General features: G+C 44.6%; 1 protein-coding gene across 5 annotated transcripts in view; it reads left to right on the top strand.

Moving 5' to 3' along the window:
• Positions 1-17,932, top strand: part of Aff3 (ALF transcription elongation factor 3) — a 454,396-nt gene that overhangs the window by 369,646 nt on the left and 66,818 nt on the right. For 4 of the 5 annotated variants that reach the window (XM_034521387.2, XM_034521390.2, XM_076915018.1 and 1 more), the window contains one exon: positions 8,581-8,621. In XM_034521387.2, the coding sequence (XP_034377278.1) occupies positions 8,581-8,621 (41 nt within the window). The remainder of the gene's footprint in view (positions 1-8,580; positions 8,622-17,932) is intronic. The other variant, XM_034521388.2, reaches the window with a different exon arrangement.

Here is a 17,932-nt window from a genome sequence, read left to right on the forward strand (position 1 = left end):
TAGAGTGTCTGCACTCCGTGTGTGCTATTGCATCTTTCCCTATGTGGATAATGACTTGCAGCGAAGGAATCACCTGCAGTTAGGTATGCAGGTGTTTGGTCCAGATAAATTTTTGGAAATTTTTATTCTTATTTTTTGTTATCCTAATTTTCCCCCATGTATGTGGCTGGTTATCACCTAAGCATGACTCTTCTCAGGAGACTCTCAGCCTGGAGAAGCATAGAGGCAAACCATTCTTATCATTCAAGGGCCCTTGGCACTCTCCAGTTCTATTCAGAACAGCTCTGCATCCCATGGGCTGTGGTAAATGGAATAAAGCCATCTCTAAGAAACAGATCAGACAGTTGTTAAAACTGGGTCCAAGGCACGCCCTCAAATGAGCTCGGTTCCCAGACAGAGCCCCCAAAATTGTTAGAAATGTATTTGGGATAGCAAAGAAAGACACCACTGTTCAACTGAGGTGTCCGAACATAACAAACTTTACTCTTGGTCAAGAGGGTGTGCTTGGAAGGGTGCAAACACCCTGAGACAGAAAATGTGTTTGGTTTTATTCTGATTTAGTTACTGTGTCTTTTCCCCATTGGCTGAGTCTGACCTCCCAGTCTTATCCAATTAGAATTGGCTTATAAGACATGAAGAAAGAAGGGGAAAGAGGCTATTGCACCAAGGTGAAAAGGGTCACTGCTCAAAGCCATCAAATTCTAGAATAGAGCATTTGGCCTTTGTGTAAACAAATCTTTGACTGAGTGGAAATGGTTAAAACATTTGCATAAAAGTCTTACCAGGTGAGGAAGATAAAAAGATTTTAATTCCTGGTCCTAAGCCCACGTTTTATAGTATTTGAGAGAAAAGACTCATATTTGATATTTTGTACAATCATTGCCACAACTGAATCAGGGGAGATCCTGGTTAGCCAGGATTTCCCCCTGGGGAGCTTGGATCAACACTGTCTCTGGGTTTATCTTTCTTCAAGTTAGACTGGGCTTCTGAAGGTTCAAGGCAGTTGTAAGAAGAGTGAGTGTGTTTGCACGCAGTGTTCATATAGCCAGTGAAAAGCCAGACACCAATAACAAGCTCAGGATTGTTTCTGCTTCCTCTTACCTTATCGGTTTGGAAAGTACAAGTGGGATAGTCTGCCTGACCAATACAAAGCTACTTTTACTGTCAAACATTGGGTATTTTTTAGTAGAAACGTTTGGATGAGCTATAAAGTCAGACTCGGATTCTTGGTCTTCAGTCACAGATCACAGTTAAAACAAAGCTACCGAGATATTTGTGTGGTCTTCATATAAAAACAAAGTAACATGTGTAGACTCTGTTTTTATTCAGTTACTGGCCACCCACTAAGGCCAGTGGGACGTTAAGGGAAATCCACCAAAGCATCACACTAAGGTAGCAAAGAGGATCTTTGTAAAAGGAGAGCTTTTGGAAAGTCACAAAGTGAGAGATGACTCGTCCTAGTGTCTTGCTGCTAGAGCAAAGAGAACCTCACAGAGTAACGGCACCAGAGACCACTAGGGAGAGTGTGGGGGAAGGGTAGAAAGGTGGTTCATGTGAGTAGGGTGCATTTGGGCAAGCACAATGATTTCAGATGTTCTCTGAAACAATAAAGGTGACTGACCATGCCTGACAGCAGCTACTCACATATTTCAAAGTAGCTAGTAAAGATTTTGAATATCCCAGATACAAAGAAATGATAAATGTTTGAGATCACGAAGATGCCATTATCCTGTTCTGACCACTAAACGTCATACACGTGTTGACAGATCACACCACTGTGACCGTGTGTGTGTGTGTGTGTGTGTGTCTGTGTGTGTGTGTGTGTGTGTGTAATATGTCAATGAAAGCTTTGGATATATGTTTAAATCACAGTAATCAATAAGCCATCCCCGTTTGGGCCTTGCTCAAGTTGTGGCTGAATTTAAATTGCCACGTGGAACAAGTTTCAGGAGCACTGAGTGACCAAAGCCCAGATGAGTAGGTCACAGAGCTATGGCTGGTCACATAGGACTTAGCCAACACTTGCATCTGGCCAAGTGCTTGGAATATCAAGCAGTAGTCACAGCACATGTGATTTAACATGGGAGTGGGGACAATTGATCTGTCTCCAACCCAAACCTAAATAACCAGCTAGTCCATAGCTTACAAAGCTGTATCAGCTTTTTATTTCCTACCAGCATCATCTTTACGCAAAACTTCAACACCGCAAGCCCAGTGATCCCATGCATAGCCCCAGGCACCACAATATAGAGCTCAGATTCGTTACCAGTAACTGACTTTGCTCCTTTCCCCCAGATGTATGTCTCTGGATTCTAGAGAATGGACTTATCTACTCTGGTGAGGCCTAGAGGCCAGAGAACCTTCTAGAAGGTGAATCAGCGTCTGATTTAAAACTGTGTCTTAGTGTCAGCATCCATATTCCAGATTTAATATCCCAGTGTCAAGAACCAGAACTGTAAAGGCATACGCTCCCGTCAGCTCTCTGTCCTAGAAGCTTAGCTCTCTCCCTCTGAAGGCACAATTAATTGTCTTGCCAGGGCTTTGTTCTGTTTCTGCTACCTTTACAAGAGCCTCCTCTCAATCCTGAGGGCAGGTGGATTTGGTTCTCTGTTATCCAGAGCAGCAGGTGTCAGGTTAATCTGAACGACTCTTCAGTGGCCTTTGGTTCTACACACACCTAACACACAGTCCTGTCACGATGCACCAGAGTAGTGGGTGAGCTCAGGGTAGGATCACATGATCTATTAATTGAACAACAGACCCTAAGTCTATAAGGGAAATAGCTTCAGAGCCCAGAAGAACGTGGATAGTTCAGAGCCTGTCTCCAGGGGGGGATAATGCCCTGGAGTTGCTTAACAAAAGGCAGTTTACCTCCCTTAACCATGAGAAGACTCAGTCATGCCCAGAAGTCCCCTGTTGACATCCTCTAAATGTAAAGAAGCACTTTCTGAAGAAGGAAGAACTCACTAAGATCTCTCTGCCTTGTGTCATCTTAAAGGGAGCACAGGAAGCTGGTGTTAAAATGCTACCTTACAATGGCGAGCTCCGACGATGCCTGGAACGTAACTCCTGTTACTGACCCAGAGTTTGGGGAGAAGGGCCCCAAGGAAAGTTGGGATTTAAAGAAGCAATTTGGCGGGGTAAAAAGCTAGACCTCAGAGCTGAGGTGGAATTTAAATCAGGAGCAAGTGCCTGGAAAGAGCCAGAAAACCTTACAGATGTGGGCTCGCCTCTGCCTTCAGGAACCTTGGTGGTTTGTCCTCTGCCGCCCCATTCAGCCATGGGCTTTCTTTACTGAGTTCTGTCACCTCTGGAATTCTTCTGCCTGTCCTTAGGAGCCTACTCAATGTGGGTTTTATAAAGTGCAAGCAGTACCCACACAGAGCTGTCTTTATTAGAAGAACCAGACAGCCCAGGGTGCCCAGCCAAGGAGGGTTTTTTCTCTCCTCCTTCCTCCGACTGCCATCTTGTTAGCACCCCCTGTCAAAGTGTTCTTACACAGAGGTTCCGTGATTTTGTCCTCAGTGCCTCTGCCTGACCCCAGTGCAGAACAGAGTGAAGAGGAAGCCTGCTGAGCAGAAGGCTTGAACCTCGGAATACACAGTGTTCATGCTTTCCAGGAAAACACAAGGGGGCTCCTTTAGAGCAGTGGCAAAAGCTTGGCCCAGAACCTTAAGCTGTATTTATCAATTTTATGACTGTTGTGGGTATTTTAAGGAGAGACGAAGGTATGTGTGCATGTGTTTTTGTGTGTGTGTGTGTGTGTGTGTGTGTGTGTGTGTGTGTTCCACCTTCATTTTAAAAAACAAACAAAAACAGTTTTTCATTGTATTTGAAATTTGCAGATTAGGATAAAAATGACTGAATAGTCAGCCCTAGGAATCTGCCTGTCCCTTGCTTCCCAGGCTGGGATTAAAAATGTGTGCCATTACCATTTCTCCTCCTTCTATTCCTCCTTCTCCTCCTCTCCTTTCTCCCCCTCCCATCTTCTCCCTCCTGTTCCTCTTCCTCTACCTCCTCCCCCATTCCTCCTTCTTTCCTTCCCATTCCTCCACTTCTTCCTCTCATCCCTCCTCCTCATCATCATCCTTATCCTCATCCTCCTCTTCCTCCTCCTCCTTTATCTCCTTCTTGTGTAACATGGACTCTGGGACTCAAACATAGATCCTCATGCTCACACCGACTGAGCTATCACACCACCATATTATTGGTATCTTTGCTTGGTTTGTTTTTTTTAACAACTTCAGCTAATATTGCCAGATATCACCATCATCTCTACCTAACATCCATAGGTAACTTGAACCTAATGGCACAAGACCTACTGCACTTTGACTCATACACCTGCACCCACAGCCCCACATCTTGGCCAGTCGTCTCCATCCAGGTGCCCAGGCATGAAATCTGGTGCTGATGCCATCCTGTCCTACCTTGCCGTGTTCTACCAGAGACAGTTCCTTCACATAGAAGTGAAGCAGAGGGTGACAGTGCTCTCCATTGTGGAATATCTCTCATTGTAATAACCCTACAGGTAGTTCTTCTTTATGCAAACACACTTGCCATACAAAACGGAAGCTAGCATGACATTTGAAAATAGACTCTTTACCACCAATCCCCATTACTTTATTATAGATTCCCAGGAAGTTACACACAACGGACAAGCACGCTTTATTTAATAGCTTCTGTCCATGTAAAACCCCTTTAGTGACTTCCAATTGTCCCGTACCTCCACAAGCCTACACTTGACCTCTCTAGCCCTTGAAATTGGCCTAATCTAGCTCTGCCATGGCCCCACTGCCCCACGGAACTGTGCCACAGTGACCTTGTAGTTTCTCACTGAGCCAGGATCTGAGCTTGCTGTAGTATTTCCTCTGAATCTAGCTCTTCCTCCTTGTCCACCCTCGTTTCTCTGGTCTAATGGTTCTCCTTTTCCCTCCCCCATTCCTCTGATCTAATAGCTCTCCTTTTCTCTCCCCCATTCCTCTTCTTTTCCCTCCCCCATTCCTCTGGTCTAATGGCTCTCCTTTCCCATCCCCCATTTCTCTCTCTTGTCTAATGGCTCTCCTTTTTCCTTTCCCATTCCTCTTCTCCTTTCCCCTCTTCCATTCTTCTTGTCTAATGGCTCTCCTTTCCTCTCCCCCATTCATCTTCTCCCCTCCCCCCCATTTCTCTGATCTAATGGCTCTCCTTTCCCTCCCCGATTCCTGTGGTCTAATGGCTCACCTTTACCCTCCCTTGTTCCTCTAGTCTCATGTTTCTCTTCAGGCCTTGTTATCCCACACTGACTGAGCTTTCTGTAGCCATTGGTCATTCCACTGTTCCACTTCCTGGCATACTGTCCTCCTCAGCCACAGCCATTGTGATGCAAACTGTTGTGTGCCTGCCTGCAGACCTTTCATGTCTGCCCCACCTCCAGACTCAGAGAGGTATAATGGAGACCTTCATTTGCTTTTCCTGTCACCTACACCGAACCCAGTGCCTACACATAGTAGGTAGTTCAGAATAAATTACATATCTATCCAGGCATAAATTCTATTTCCATCAAGAAACTGCATGACTCTGGGCTGCCACAGACCTCTGGTCCCTTCCTCCGTTTGCTTCACAATGCCATCCAGTGTCTATGGACTTGCCCTGTGCTGGACCCAATTACAAAAGGGCATTTAATTTCCTCTTTGATTGCCTTTCAGTAACAGATTGTGACTTGTAATTCATTTAGCACATGTTGGAGCTGGAATATCTGCTGGTTATGTTTCCAAGCACCAGCCTTGTTAAAATAAAAAAGTAGAAAAGATGTCATCTCTTGAGAGGAGCCTGGAAAGTGACTGTTTCTGGCAGAAAACTTGTTTTGTCTTGTAGACTTGTGCTTCGGCGTCATTCACGGATGAATAACGCACTCAGGAGAGATGAGCAAAGCTCTCTCTGAACCCTCTCAAGTGACCGTGTCACCACCATATCAGAGGAGAAGCTGATGAGCGATTAGGAGAGGAAAATGTGGTCACTGTGGCACAAATCTTAGAGGGATGGAATTGGGCAATCTATCTAGTTCACAACTGGACCTTGGGGTTTCAATCACGAGTCACCTAAGTAATTGTTTTCTTGACTCTTCAATCCTGATGTTTATTTCTTTCATTATTTTCCAACCTTAAAATAAGACAGGTGAAACACTGAAGGGTTTTTGTTTCTTTCCTTTTTTCTTTAGGAGAATAGGCAACAGAATCCCTTAATAGCCAGCTCTTGCCTAGGTATATGATGCAGCATTTTACTTTAACACCGTATCTATTTTTTTCCCTGAAGGGGTGATTTTAAATGTTTAGTACATTCTCATTAGCTTTCTTAGTGGATGATTGTCCTCTAGACTGTGTATTCAAAATAACGAGTAGCTACAGTGAAAAGCACAGTTAGAAACCAAGCATTTAAAAAACCAAACAAGCAAAAACAAAACGACAACAACAACAACAAAAAAAAAAAAACCCAGTAGCCCAGGTCGTTGTGCTGGGTCCCACTGTATCGTGTCGTGATGCTCCTCACAGACAGACTGGAAGAGTGAAGGCTGACAGAAAGACATTGGTTGACCGATGGAGAGTGCCTGGTCTCTAAGCCCAGCATCCTGTGGCTTTGCTAAAAGGAAGCCTCCATTGATCCCACTCCGCTTATGGCAGAGCTGGCTGGCAGGATCCATTAGCAGGCACCACTGTGTAGGGTACAACCGTTCACAGGCGCCTCCGTGGGTGCAGCCACTCCTTGCTTTTTATTGTCTTCCTGTGTTCTCTGAATCTCTTTCCAACCAGCAACACATGAACACTCACTGTTGATGACCAGTCAGAGAAGTCAGCAAGAGGAATCCTTGGAGACAGGAGGAAGTAGTCAATATACTTTTAAGTTCAGACTGATCTTGGGTCCCTCCCCTCATGATTCACATGGGGGTGTACACACGTGTGCAGGTGCTCCTACATGTGATGTGTCTTCCTCAGCCACCCTCCGTGCTATTTTTTTGTTGTCTTTCCACAGTGTTAGAACTTATTGGGTAGCCAGAAATTTACAAAATACAGCCATCTCATTGGCTGCCATTTGCTCCTGATTTTGCCTGATAGGTAACTGTTAGGATTCTCAAGTTCCTTTATTCCAGTCTCAATTACTAATATTAACTCTCAGGCCACACATGTACCAATTACAGAGTGGCTAAGAAAGGGTTAAGGAGGCTGCAGACTTGCTAGAAGCTGTCCTGAAGTCAGAGTGAGAACATACAGAAGCAAGGGAGAGTCAGTAGGGAACACAGGCTAAGTCCTATTAACCACAGGCAGGAACTGGGCTGTTTAAGCACAGAGGTGTCAGATGCAGGTCTTGGTGGCAGCCCATTCCACTTGAGGTTCAGTTTGAAGTGTTCCAAGTGTCACCAACAGGAGGAACTATGTTTAAGATGAGATTCATGATAGATGGCTGGTGTGCTTGCTAGGTTTCTTGGGGTGTTTTTTCTTTTTCTTTTTCTTTTTTTTTTTTTTTTTTTTGAGTCAGGGTCTCTCACTGAATCTGGAGCTTGTGCGTTGCAGTAAGAGCTCACTGATCTCGGCTTCTGAGGCTGGGCTTAAGATACACATGTCTCCACGGAAGTGCTGGGATCTAGACGATAATGCTTAGGCTGGCACACACTGAAAGAACTCTACCAAACGAGCAGTGTTCCTGGTCGCCAAAAGAACTCTCAAACAAACAAAACCACTGTCAGAACATCATTGTCATGCCTAAAAATATCAATAGTTCTGTAATATTTTGTGATTGTCCAGTCAACGATTGGGTTTACAAATGCAGAAGAGACCTTTAATAGATGAATCTAAAAGAAAACAGTAATATTTTTAGTGGCTAGCAAGATGGCTCTGTGGTCATAGGACATGCTATGCATACTTCGGGATTCAAACTTCTAACACGTACATTAAAAAAAAAAAAAAAGCCAAGCATAGCCACATGTGCCTATAACGTCAGCATTGAAGTGAGGCAGAAACAAGTGGATGCTGGGAATTTGATGGCCAGCCAGCCTCCCCAAAATAGAGAGCTTTGAGTTCAGTGTGGGACCTTGACCCAGGGGAATAAGACAGGCAACAATGGAAGAAGACATTCAGTGTCCTCCTTTGCCTCTGCACATAGACCCACAGGTGTGCCCAGCCATACTCACACATGCACAACAGCAGACACACAACATACAGACACACATCAACAGAGATTTACCAAGAAGTTAGAAGGTTATTTTTCTTACAGGAAATGAAGATAAAACAACGGAAAATTAATTTCAGGTAGTAGAAAAAAATGGCTCAGGTCTTTGCCATGTTTCTGAGACCTGCCCCACATTGTCATGACGAGAAAACTTAGCACCTCCCCCACAGCCGCCCCCTACAGGCAGATGTGCCTTGCTGCAGCACCCTTAACCAAGAACCTTCCTTTCATGACACAGCAGGGCTTTCTACTGTGTTGCTAACAGTTTAGAATTTGGCCGCTTGACAAAAATGTGTGTGTGATACTTTTTTTTTAAGTGTTGATTGAGCGCATAATTTAAAAGTCAGAATATTAAATAAACATTTCTACCCTTTCTTCCAGCAGGCAGCCCAGAGAACAGCTCTCCGCGCTCTAGCTGACAGGTACATTTTGTCATTTTTATGAACTATAAATTGCTTTATGAAACATTGAGCCCTATTTATTGTGGCATATAATTCATAATCGGATTTTGTCCCTAAAGAATCTGCGAACTGGGATGTTAAACATTCTGCGTGCTTGAATTTGTCATGCGTGCATGGAGTTTATTACTGCAAAACTCGGCTTGTTGTATTTCACATAAAGTATGAAGAATCCCTTGTTGTGCTATGAAACGAGAGACAAGAATCTTAGTGGGGAAGGCCTGAGTGGTGTGGTAAATTCTGAACTTTGGAATTGGCTGAGAGCCAAGCTCATTTCTCAGCAATAAGTATTTCTTTATTTTGAGGTGTTTTCATCGCTCTTTCCACATTGGTTCACCCAGAGGACTGTGCCTTCCAATAAGATTTTCTCTTGAGCTATGTGCTCTCCTGCCTACTTTGCATGTTGCTCGCCCACCGGACTTCCTATGCCCTCCATTGTTTGTCCTGCCTTGTATGACTGAAGGAGTCATAAAACCGAAGAAAAGGCATAAGCTGGAACTCACACCTTGTGTGTGTGTGTGTGAGAGAGAGAGAGAGAGAGAGAGAGAGAGAGAGAGAAAGAGAGAGAGAGGTTGCAGCGCAAAATGGGGAGAGCGAGCGAGCATGGGCACACAGGCACACATGTGTTCTGTCGGAAGTCGGATGAACTGCCTATCTCTACATGATCCCTGAGAAGCTGACAGTGTTGGACTCAGTCGGAGATGCCTGTGAGGTGACTGGCACACATGTTACTATTGACTAGCCAGCCTTTGCCCTCCCTTCCTTTGGACTTCCTTTCAGAATGAGCAATTGCTGACTAAACCAGATCAATCCAGCACTCCTCCCAGGTGCAGCTCCTCACTTACGTGAATTTACCTAGAGCACATGGGTGGAAAGCACTTCCTCTGTGGTGGCCTGGACCTGAGTATGCTTATTTCAACTAAGAGCCTTTCACCCTTGACAGCCACGGAAGCGTACGTGCTCGGAGAGCAGCTATCTGGAGCTGCTGCTGGGTGGTTCAGAAACCCTACACGTGCAATGCTTCTGGGCCTTTTGGTCACAGAGACCAAGGGTCAAAACTCACACTGTGACCCAATCAACTTCTTTCTACACGTATTTCTTTCTTCTTTTTGTCTTCTCTTTGAAAGTAAGAGTCTTTCGGTCAAATGCTTTGAAAAGCAAGGGAAATAAATCCAAGTTTCACAGAATGACCATTACTATAGATACTATATGTCCTTTCTGGAGGGTAATGAAAAGCTTGTGATATTATATTAGATCAGAGTTTCTACAACCCTGATTCCACAAACCACTCATTTATACCCTTTAGATGAACTTCTTAATATATGAAATACATGCTTGATGAAACCATGTATATAAACACTGGAAAGCACCATGACAACCTCTATCAGAATGAATCAAACCGTATATTAGGAAAATGGGCATTCCCTCTAAAATCAGATAGGCTGCATCAGAAACCAGGACCGACACAATCAAAGGTCTGTTCTCAGTGAGTTAGCCCTGGGAAGCCAGTGTAGACAGATCTTAATGAGGAGCCCTTTGACCTCTTTCCAATACTCTCACTAGAACCTGTCAAGCCAGTCTGGTGCCCAGAAGCCAGGGTCCCAGTGGTCACCATTTCTTTATTCCCCAATATAAAAAGCCATTCCCCTCTTCAATCCAGAAGGTTTTTATTCAAAATTAGATGAACTTGGCTCACTTTCAGGTGGCGGCTCACACTACCGCACTTCTCTGGTGATACCTTCATGGGGAGCTACCTTCTCCTTATTTCTCTCTGTCTGCATTTGGTAATTTAGGGCCGAGCCACTTGAGTGATACAAGCTTTCAGGCAGGTGTGTACAGCCTTTCAACATTGTGACACAACATTATGTCAAAATCTGTGCTCAAGAACCAAATAACTGAGTTACAATGAAGACATTTCTTCATTGTAACTTCTGGGTTTGGTGGTGGGTTGCATCGGTAGCCATTTTTAAGCACATGCAACTCATGGCCCTAGGTTGGACACCCCTCTAACGTATGTGTAAGTGATGATGTGTGCCTTAGGCAAACTGAGATCTTGTGGTTGGCTTGTTTAGCTCATCGAGAATTGTGCCACTTCCTCCCTCTCTGGACATATTCTGTTTTCATTATCTGGGGCATAGGTGAGAGCATCTGGGGTCATTTAGAGATGGTTCACTTCGTAGCCTGCCTGGCCTGGATCTGGTCGTGTAGAGCATGCTAGCCTTGAATTCACAGAGATCCACCTGCCTCTGCCTCTCAAGTACTTGGATTAAAGGCAAGCACCATCCATACTCAGGTCTTATATTGAGTTCTAGGTCAGCCAGGACTACATGGTGAGTTCTGTTTTCAAAATAAAGAAAAATGAATTATAAACGCTATTCTTCAAAATCAGGACTTAAAAACCCTACTAAATTCTTTGGATTCATTAATTCATTATTTTCTAGTTTTTTTTTTTTTTTTTAATTAGAGGATAGTAACTGTTCACATAGCAAGTGTCTTTTTCTATTCTATTACTAATATTTTGAATAAGCCAATATTTTTAGAAAAATGTCATTGTGTCCTGGGTCCATATCATCATGATTTCCTTAATACTCTGTCAGAATAACCACAGATTTGCAATGAAACTGATCATCCCAACCAACTACTTAGAGTGTGGGATAATCTATTAATCACTTGTAGCTGTAACGAAATATCTGCAACTTAAGGAAGGAGGGTTCATTTGGACTCACAGTTCCTTGACATTGTGGGAAGAAGGTCATCATGACAGGAACTTGGGACAATTAGTCACATCATGTCCTCAGTCAGGAATCAGATAGCAGTAAACCATCCTTCACTCCCTCCTTTCTCTTTACTCTGGGAGCCCCCAGCCTGTGGAACCATGCCACACACAGTTAAATACATCTTCCCATCTCTGTTAACCTAAATTTGGCAGTCCCTCAACTCTCATCTCCTTTGTAATTCTAAATCCCGTCAGGCTGACAGTGTAAACCATCACAATCTATCCGACATCAAATTACAGGATCCCTCTGGCTTCCTCAACTATGTCTTCTTCTAGCCTGTTCTCACTTCTGTCTATAAAGTTCCATAACAGTTAACATGGCACTCCCCTTTGTATCCAAAAGACCAAGCATGTTCAGACCTGACATGTTTTCTAAGTCTGTGACTCTGGAGTTGGGCAGAGAATCCCTGTTGGCTCCAACTGTGCACCCTTGGGCTTCTTGCCCTTCCTTAGGCACTCCATGCCCAACATGTTTGCCCAACTGTTTGCCCTCAGCTCAGAATAGCCCATGAATACAACGATGTTTACCAAAGTGGCATCTGTGTACTGATGAAGGTTGGTGGGAGGATCTGGATTATAAGGTTACTTGGAAGGAAGCTTGCCTTCATTGCTTTGACACGTGATCCAGCAAGGCCAGCTGTAAGGAAGGGAAAAGGATGAGTTCCCACCCCCTTCCTGAGGCTGGGTGGGAATCTCAAGCTCTGAGGTACTAGTGGTTATAAGGATTCCCAGAAACTTTCTGAAGGTTTTTCTTTTTCATTCTTTCATGTCTCAGAATTTTCCTCATTTGTTTTAAAACACCCTAGCACAAACCCAATATTTAATAATATAGGCTAAGCCTTTTGAGTGAAATTCATCTTTTAACTGTTTATTTTAAATTGCATGCATTCATAAGCATGATATGTTGATACATTAGCACTTGGTGTGATATGTCAGTTAAATTTAAAACATTGGGGGCTGGAGAGATGCCTCGGTGGTTAAGTGCATTTGTTGTTCTTACAGAGGACCTAGCTTCAATTCCCAGCACCTATATGGTAGCTTACAACTATCTAAAGCACCAGTTCCAGGGAATCCAGCAGGCATGCATGCAATGCACATATATGCATGTGAGCAAGACAGTCATACTCAGAAAAGTAAATATTTTTTAAAAAAAATTTAAAGCATTTAACTCTTCAAAATCATCTCTTCATTGAAGAAACTCTTGTAGCTTATTAAAAAGGTGTCTTACACTCTGTGTGTGTGTGTGTGTGTGTGTGTGTGTGTGTGTGTGTGTGTGTGTATGTACATATGTGTGTTTGCATGCTTATGTGTGGAGATCAGAGGACAACTTGCAAGAACCAGTCTTCTCCACTATCTTAGTTAGGGTTTTACTGCTGTGAACAGACACCATGACCAAGGCAACTCTCATAAGGACAACATTAAATTGGGACTGGCTTACAGGTTCAGAGGTTCAGTCCATTATCATCAAGGCGGGAAGCATGACAACATCCAGGCAGGCATGGTGCAGGAGGAGCTGAGAGTTCTACATCTTCATCTGGAGGCTGCTAGCAGAATACTGACTTCCAGGCAGCTAGGATGAGGGTCTTAAGCCCATGACCACAGTGACACACCTACTCCTACAAGGCCACACCCACTGCAACATAGCCACACCTACTCCAACCTTCTAATAAATAGTGCCACTCCCTGGGCCGAGCATATTCAAACCATGACATCCACTTAGATCTCAGAGATCAAACTCAGAGTCGGGCTTTAGTGACAAGCCCCAGTGCCCACTGAGCCACTCACTAGCCCTCTTCTAACTTTCTCAGACACACAGAGTCCTGGCCCTTCTCTGTCATGCTCTATCCACAGTAAACTGGCACACTAGAGCTTAACACCCTGAACATGGGCTCTGAAGTTTGGGGAGTTTCATGATGGATAAACAGTCTTGGAAAATCAAAGCTGTAACACATCCACTGCCTAACTTCAAAACTCACCTCATATACTGACCAGAGCAATGAGCTTTGTTTACAGCACAGTTCACATGGTCATGGAAGAGTACACCAGGCAAAGTGAGAAGCTGGACTCCTGGACCATCCCAGAGATGACAGGATGGAAATGTTGTGGGAAGGTGGGTCAGTGCGAGTTAGGTTTTTCTCCACACCTGACTGTGGATTTTTGTTTTGATTGAATTGGATTTGATATTTTGTGTTTTTGAGAAGTTCGAGCCCCACTGGTATCCCCAAAAGATGAAAACAACAAGCAGCCAGGGCAGGAAGAAATGACAAATTTTTTGAGGAAATAAGCCAATTAATAGAGATTACTTTGCACGGGACTCTATCTTTATAATCCAAGTGCTTTTTCTCCTTATGCACAGTTGCACCTAATGCACATGGGAGGCAGGGAAAGAAATAGATGCCTGGTTGGTTCCTTTACAAAGATGGGAGACTTTGCACTGCAGAAGCTGCCTCCTTATCAGAACCGTGGAGAATACGCAAGGGCTGTTAGAGAGGCAGGGTGTGTGTGCAGCCTACAAGGAGCCCTGACTATGATTAACTTCTCTCTGTAAGTAGTAAACAGCAGACAACCCTGATCAGAAGAGGGATACGTGTGATTTATCAATCTGAGGGACTGCTCATTTGCAGAGGAGCTGGAGGTCAATCTGGAAGTCTGCGGCCAGAGGAGCGGGAGGAGATTGCCAGGACTAAGAAGTTAATCATACCCCGAGACTGCTTCCATCTGTCTTGGGGCGACAGAGCCTCTGCACGGAGAGCAGGCATGCTTTATAGCAGCAGATCAGGAATTAATATTTTCTGTGGAACCTCAGGCATCATTTGCAGCAACTCGGGCTTTATAAAAATGGAGCATAATTTGGTATGAATAAATCATGCTCTGTTAGAAATATGAGGGGCTGAGGAAAAAATTCACTTGACTCAAAAAAAAAAAAAAAAAAAGGCTCAAGAAAGCCAATATCATTGCAGCCGTTGAAGCAGCGGCACTTGGAGGGCAGGAACGGCCGGAGTGCTTAAATTGTGCATATAATCATTTTCTGAAATGTCAGTGTGCAGCTCCCAGCCATGACTACATTTTTATAGCTTTGGAGACACATCACCAGACTATAACCTGTCTGCCCATCTGGCAGATTCTCGGGTCCAAGATCCATTTATATTGAAATCCAAACAACTGCTGTAGATTTATTCATTTATTCCACGGAGCCTTGCTGAGCGCTTGCAGCACTCAGTGGGGTGCAGAGCCGGATGAAGTGCACCCCATGAAAAGCGCTTCTTCTCGGGGTCTCTGCCAGCCGGAGGCAGGGGTGTGGGACTGACAAGGAGAGAGGTCTGGGCCTGCTCACTTGCTGCTCTCCGTTTCCCTCTTTTTCAATAAACCTCATGCATGGAGTCCTATTTTCCGTCGGGGGAAAATAGACGGAAATGAAGTCAGTGACAGATAGCCTACAATTAAGGGAGCTTCACCTCCACCTAACAGAGCCAAGTGTGAAATGGTCTGTGTCCAGAAACAAGATCAAACACATACTCAGGGAGTGGGGAGGGGCAGGCGCTGGCTGGCTCAGCAGGGGGTTCTACTCCAGCTTCTATCCCCCTCCCCCACTGCTTCCTCCAGGGGCCCAGCTTCAGCCAAACCAAGGGCGTGTAGTGTGCTGGAGAGGGCCACCAGCTCAGTAGGCCCTGTTCTGCTCAGTCCAGTGTGAGGGGGGGCTGCAGCTGATGTGCACTGGTAACCGATCTCTTCTAAAAACATTTTACATTTATTCACTCATGGGCAACACGTGTCACTGGGTGTCTGGGGAGGTCAGGGGGCAACTTGAGGAAGGTCCTCAGTTTGAGGAGGATCCTCTCCTTGCCCCTTGTAGATCCCAGAGAACAAACTCTGGTCATCAGTCTTAATGGCAAGCCCCTTCCCCTGCTGCTCAAGTGATCCGTTCTCCATTCTCGTTCTCTAAGCATCAAAAAGAAGAGACGCAGCATTTTTAAGGAAGTTTTAAACTCAGGGAAGTTTAACACTGTGAAGTGTTAAAGCAGCAGGTTGCTACCAGCCGTCAGTGTTCCCTAGTCTTTCTCCAAAGGGTAGTGTTACTCTTTAGAAGCTGTATCATTTTATAATCTTCAGAACAGTCCTAAGAAGTATGTGGAACCTTAAAAAAAAAAATGAGCAAACTAAACTAAGGACTCAAGTTGTGACTCAACCAGGGGCAACATGGAAGCAAGTGGCCCAGCTGCGATCTAGCCCAGGTCCAGCCAGTGCTCTCTGCCATCTTCTCAATCAATATCAGTTGGAAATGATCAGAGACCTCCACCTTAGGCTTAGCCACCTTTCGCATCCTCCATCTTGCTGCCTTAGACATCTTTTTACCCCTGGGATGTTACCTGGCAGTTAGGGGAAAAATTATTGGATGGATAAATAAATGAATGTATGAGTGCATGTATGAATGAATACATGTATGAGTGGATGAATGCATGAGTGCATGTGCATGAATGAATACATGTATGAGTGAATGAATGCATGCATGAATGAATGCATGCATGAATGAATGCATGAGTGCATAAATGAATGAATACATGCATGAATGAATACGTGCATACATGAATGAATGAATGAATGAATGACCAACCAAACCAGTGGTTTGTGGTTACAGAGGCAACTCTGGGCTTAAAGTAAAAAATAATTTTCTGAATCTGGCTCCATGTCAGCAATAGAGTGTCTTAGAAGGGAGAAGTTGATGCAGAGGGACTCATTATTTGGGGTTCAGGCAGGTGCCGGCCTGCTTGAGAGTCAAGCAACATGGTCAGCTATTACATGGATGGAGCAAGAGAGAAATATTGAACAATTAATTATAATAAAATCAGTCCAAGGGTAAGCAAGAGAGTCTGAGTAAATTGCTCAATGTGTTTGGAGAAAATCATGCAGTCTCATCAGGTTTCTGGTACCAAGTGAGGTCAGGTGACGACTATAGCCCCGTCTCCATGATGGTAAACCCACCCCCATTCTCATTGCAGTGTTTTGTATCATGACAAGACTTAAAATGTCCCCTTTTGTCTACTAGTGTATCCAATGAACATGTACAGTTCTGAACACAGCCACTGGGTAAGGCGCCATTCTGAGGATCTTTATACCAAGATCCACTGTCCATGGCTCCCACTCCCAAGGAGCCCAGAATGTAGCAAAGAGAGTGTGGTCCTGTGCTTCAGCATGCACAGTGCTCCTCTTGGAACAGGTGTGTGTCAGCATCCCGAGGGCTCCGTTGCTACTGTTCATTTACTCCTCGCCCAAGCCATCTCAGCAAGGAAGAAAGGATTCAACATTAGGGCCATAAAGAGAGGATGTTGTCAATGGACCCCACTTCCCTTCATGTCCTGACTTTCCCTAAAACCCTACTGTGTCTGGCTTTCTATTAATAGACTTGGGCAACTTTCCTCCACATCTCAGAGCCCTTGGACAATCGCTCCGACCCCAGGGCTGATGCTTCAGCAAGGAAAGTCCCTGCCCCCATCAAGCCATCAATCAGTGACCTTGGCACTGACCTTGGCATGGTATGTGGAACACTCAGAAAAGGGGACCCGGTGGGCATGTGAAGTGTGACATGAAGGAAAATTTCATCAGTCACCGTGACCAGGAGTGGAGCACAAGAACCATCAGTATGAATAGATCCAGGTTGCAGGGTGTCCAGAGAGTGCTGGCTCTGCCCTGTGACAAGGGAGAGGCTGGAACCAGCTCCACACAGTCTGAGGAACAGAACAGTATTTCCTTCAACTCCCTTGTCTTCCAAAAAAAGAGGTCTTCTCTTATTAATATTTATTTACCTATTTTTTACATCTCAAATGCTGTTCCAGCCTTTTTTCCCCTAAAAGCCAAGGTCCTCGGTGAGGTCCACTCATGCCTCTGATGGATACATGACCACAGCTTGTGTCTCTGTCACCCTCCCACTTCAGCCATCTGGAAGGCTCCTCTAGGTCATTTACTGAAACTCTTCCCAATGATCAAAAAAGAGCTAGCCTGGTTTTCTTACTGCAGAGCAAGATAATACTCTTTCTTTGAAAACCGCTGTGTGGGGCCATGTACAGAGCCATTTGTGCTAAGTCTCTCTGGTCTGTAACAGGACCCTGTGATATCTATCCATCAGCGCTCACAAAGGGAGACCCTCCACCCGCCCTTCTTCTACAGAGAAGCCACATAATTTTCCCTCACGGCCCTAGGGTGGCTATTAGCCCAGTCAGCTGCATTAACGCTACATTAACAAGAGGCTAGTGCACGGCCTAGAGAGTCTAGAACTCAACTTTAACGCTCCCCGCAACCCAGTACTAATTTCCACAATAAAACGAAATAGCTCCAGAGAAACCATTGAGTCCTATCAGGTAAATAATACACAGTTTAAAAGGTCCCAAGCATGTATTTCACGCAACAGAAGAGAGCCAAGGAAGAAGTTAGTCTTCTGAGTAAATAAATAACCGATTGTATAAAGCCACTAATTGCCCTTTACAGTGGTTTAGTGGGTTTGGGA

The sequence above is a fragment of the Arvicanthis niloticus genome, chromosome 17 (assembly GCF_011762505.2).
Source record: "Arvicanthis niloticus isolate mArvNil1 chromosome 17, mArvNil1.pat.X, whole genome shotgun sequence".
In the NCBI taxonomy this organism is placed as follows: Eukaryota; Metazoa; Chordata; class Mammalia; order Rodentia; family Muridae; genus Arvicanthis; species Arvicanthis niloticus.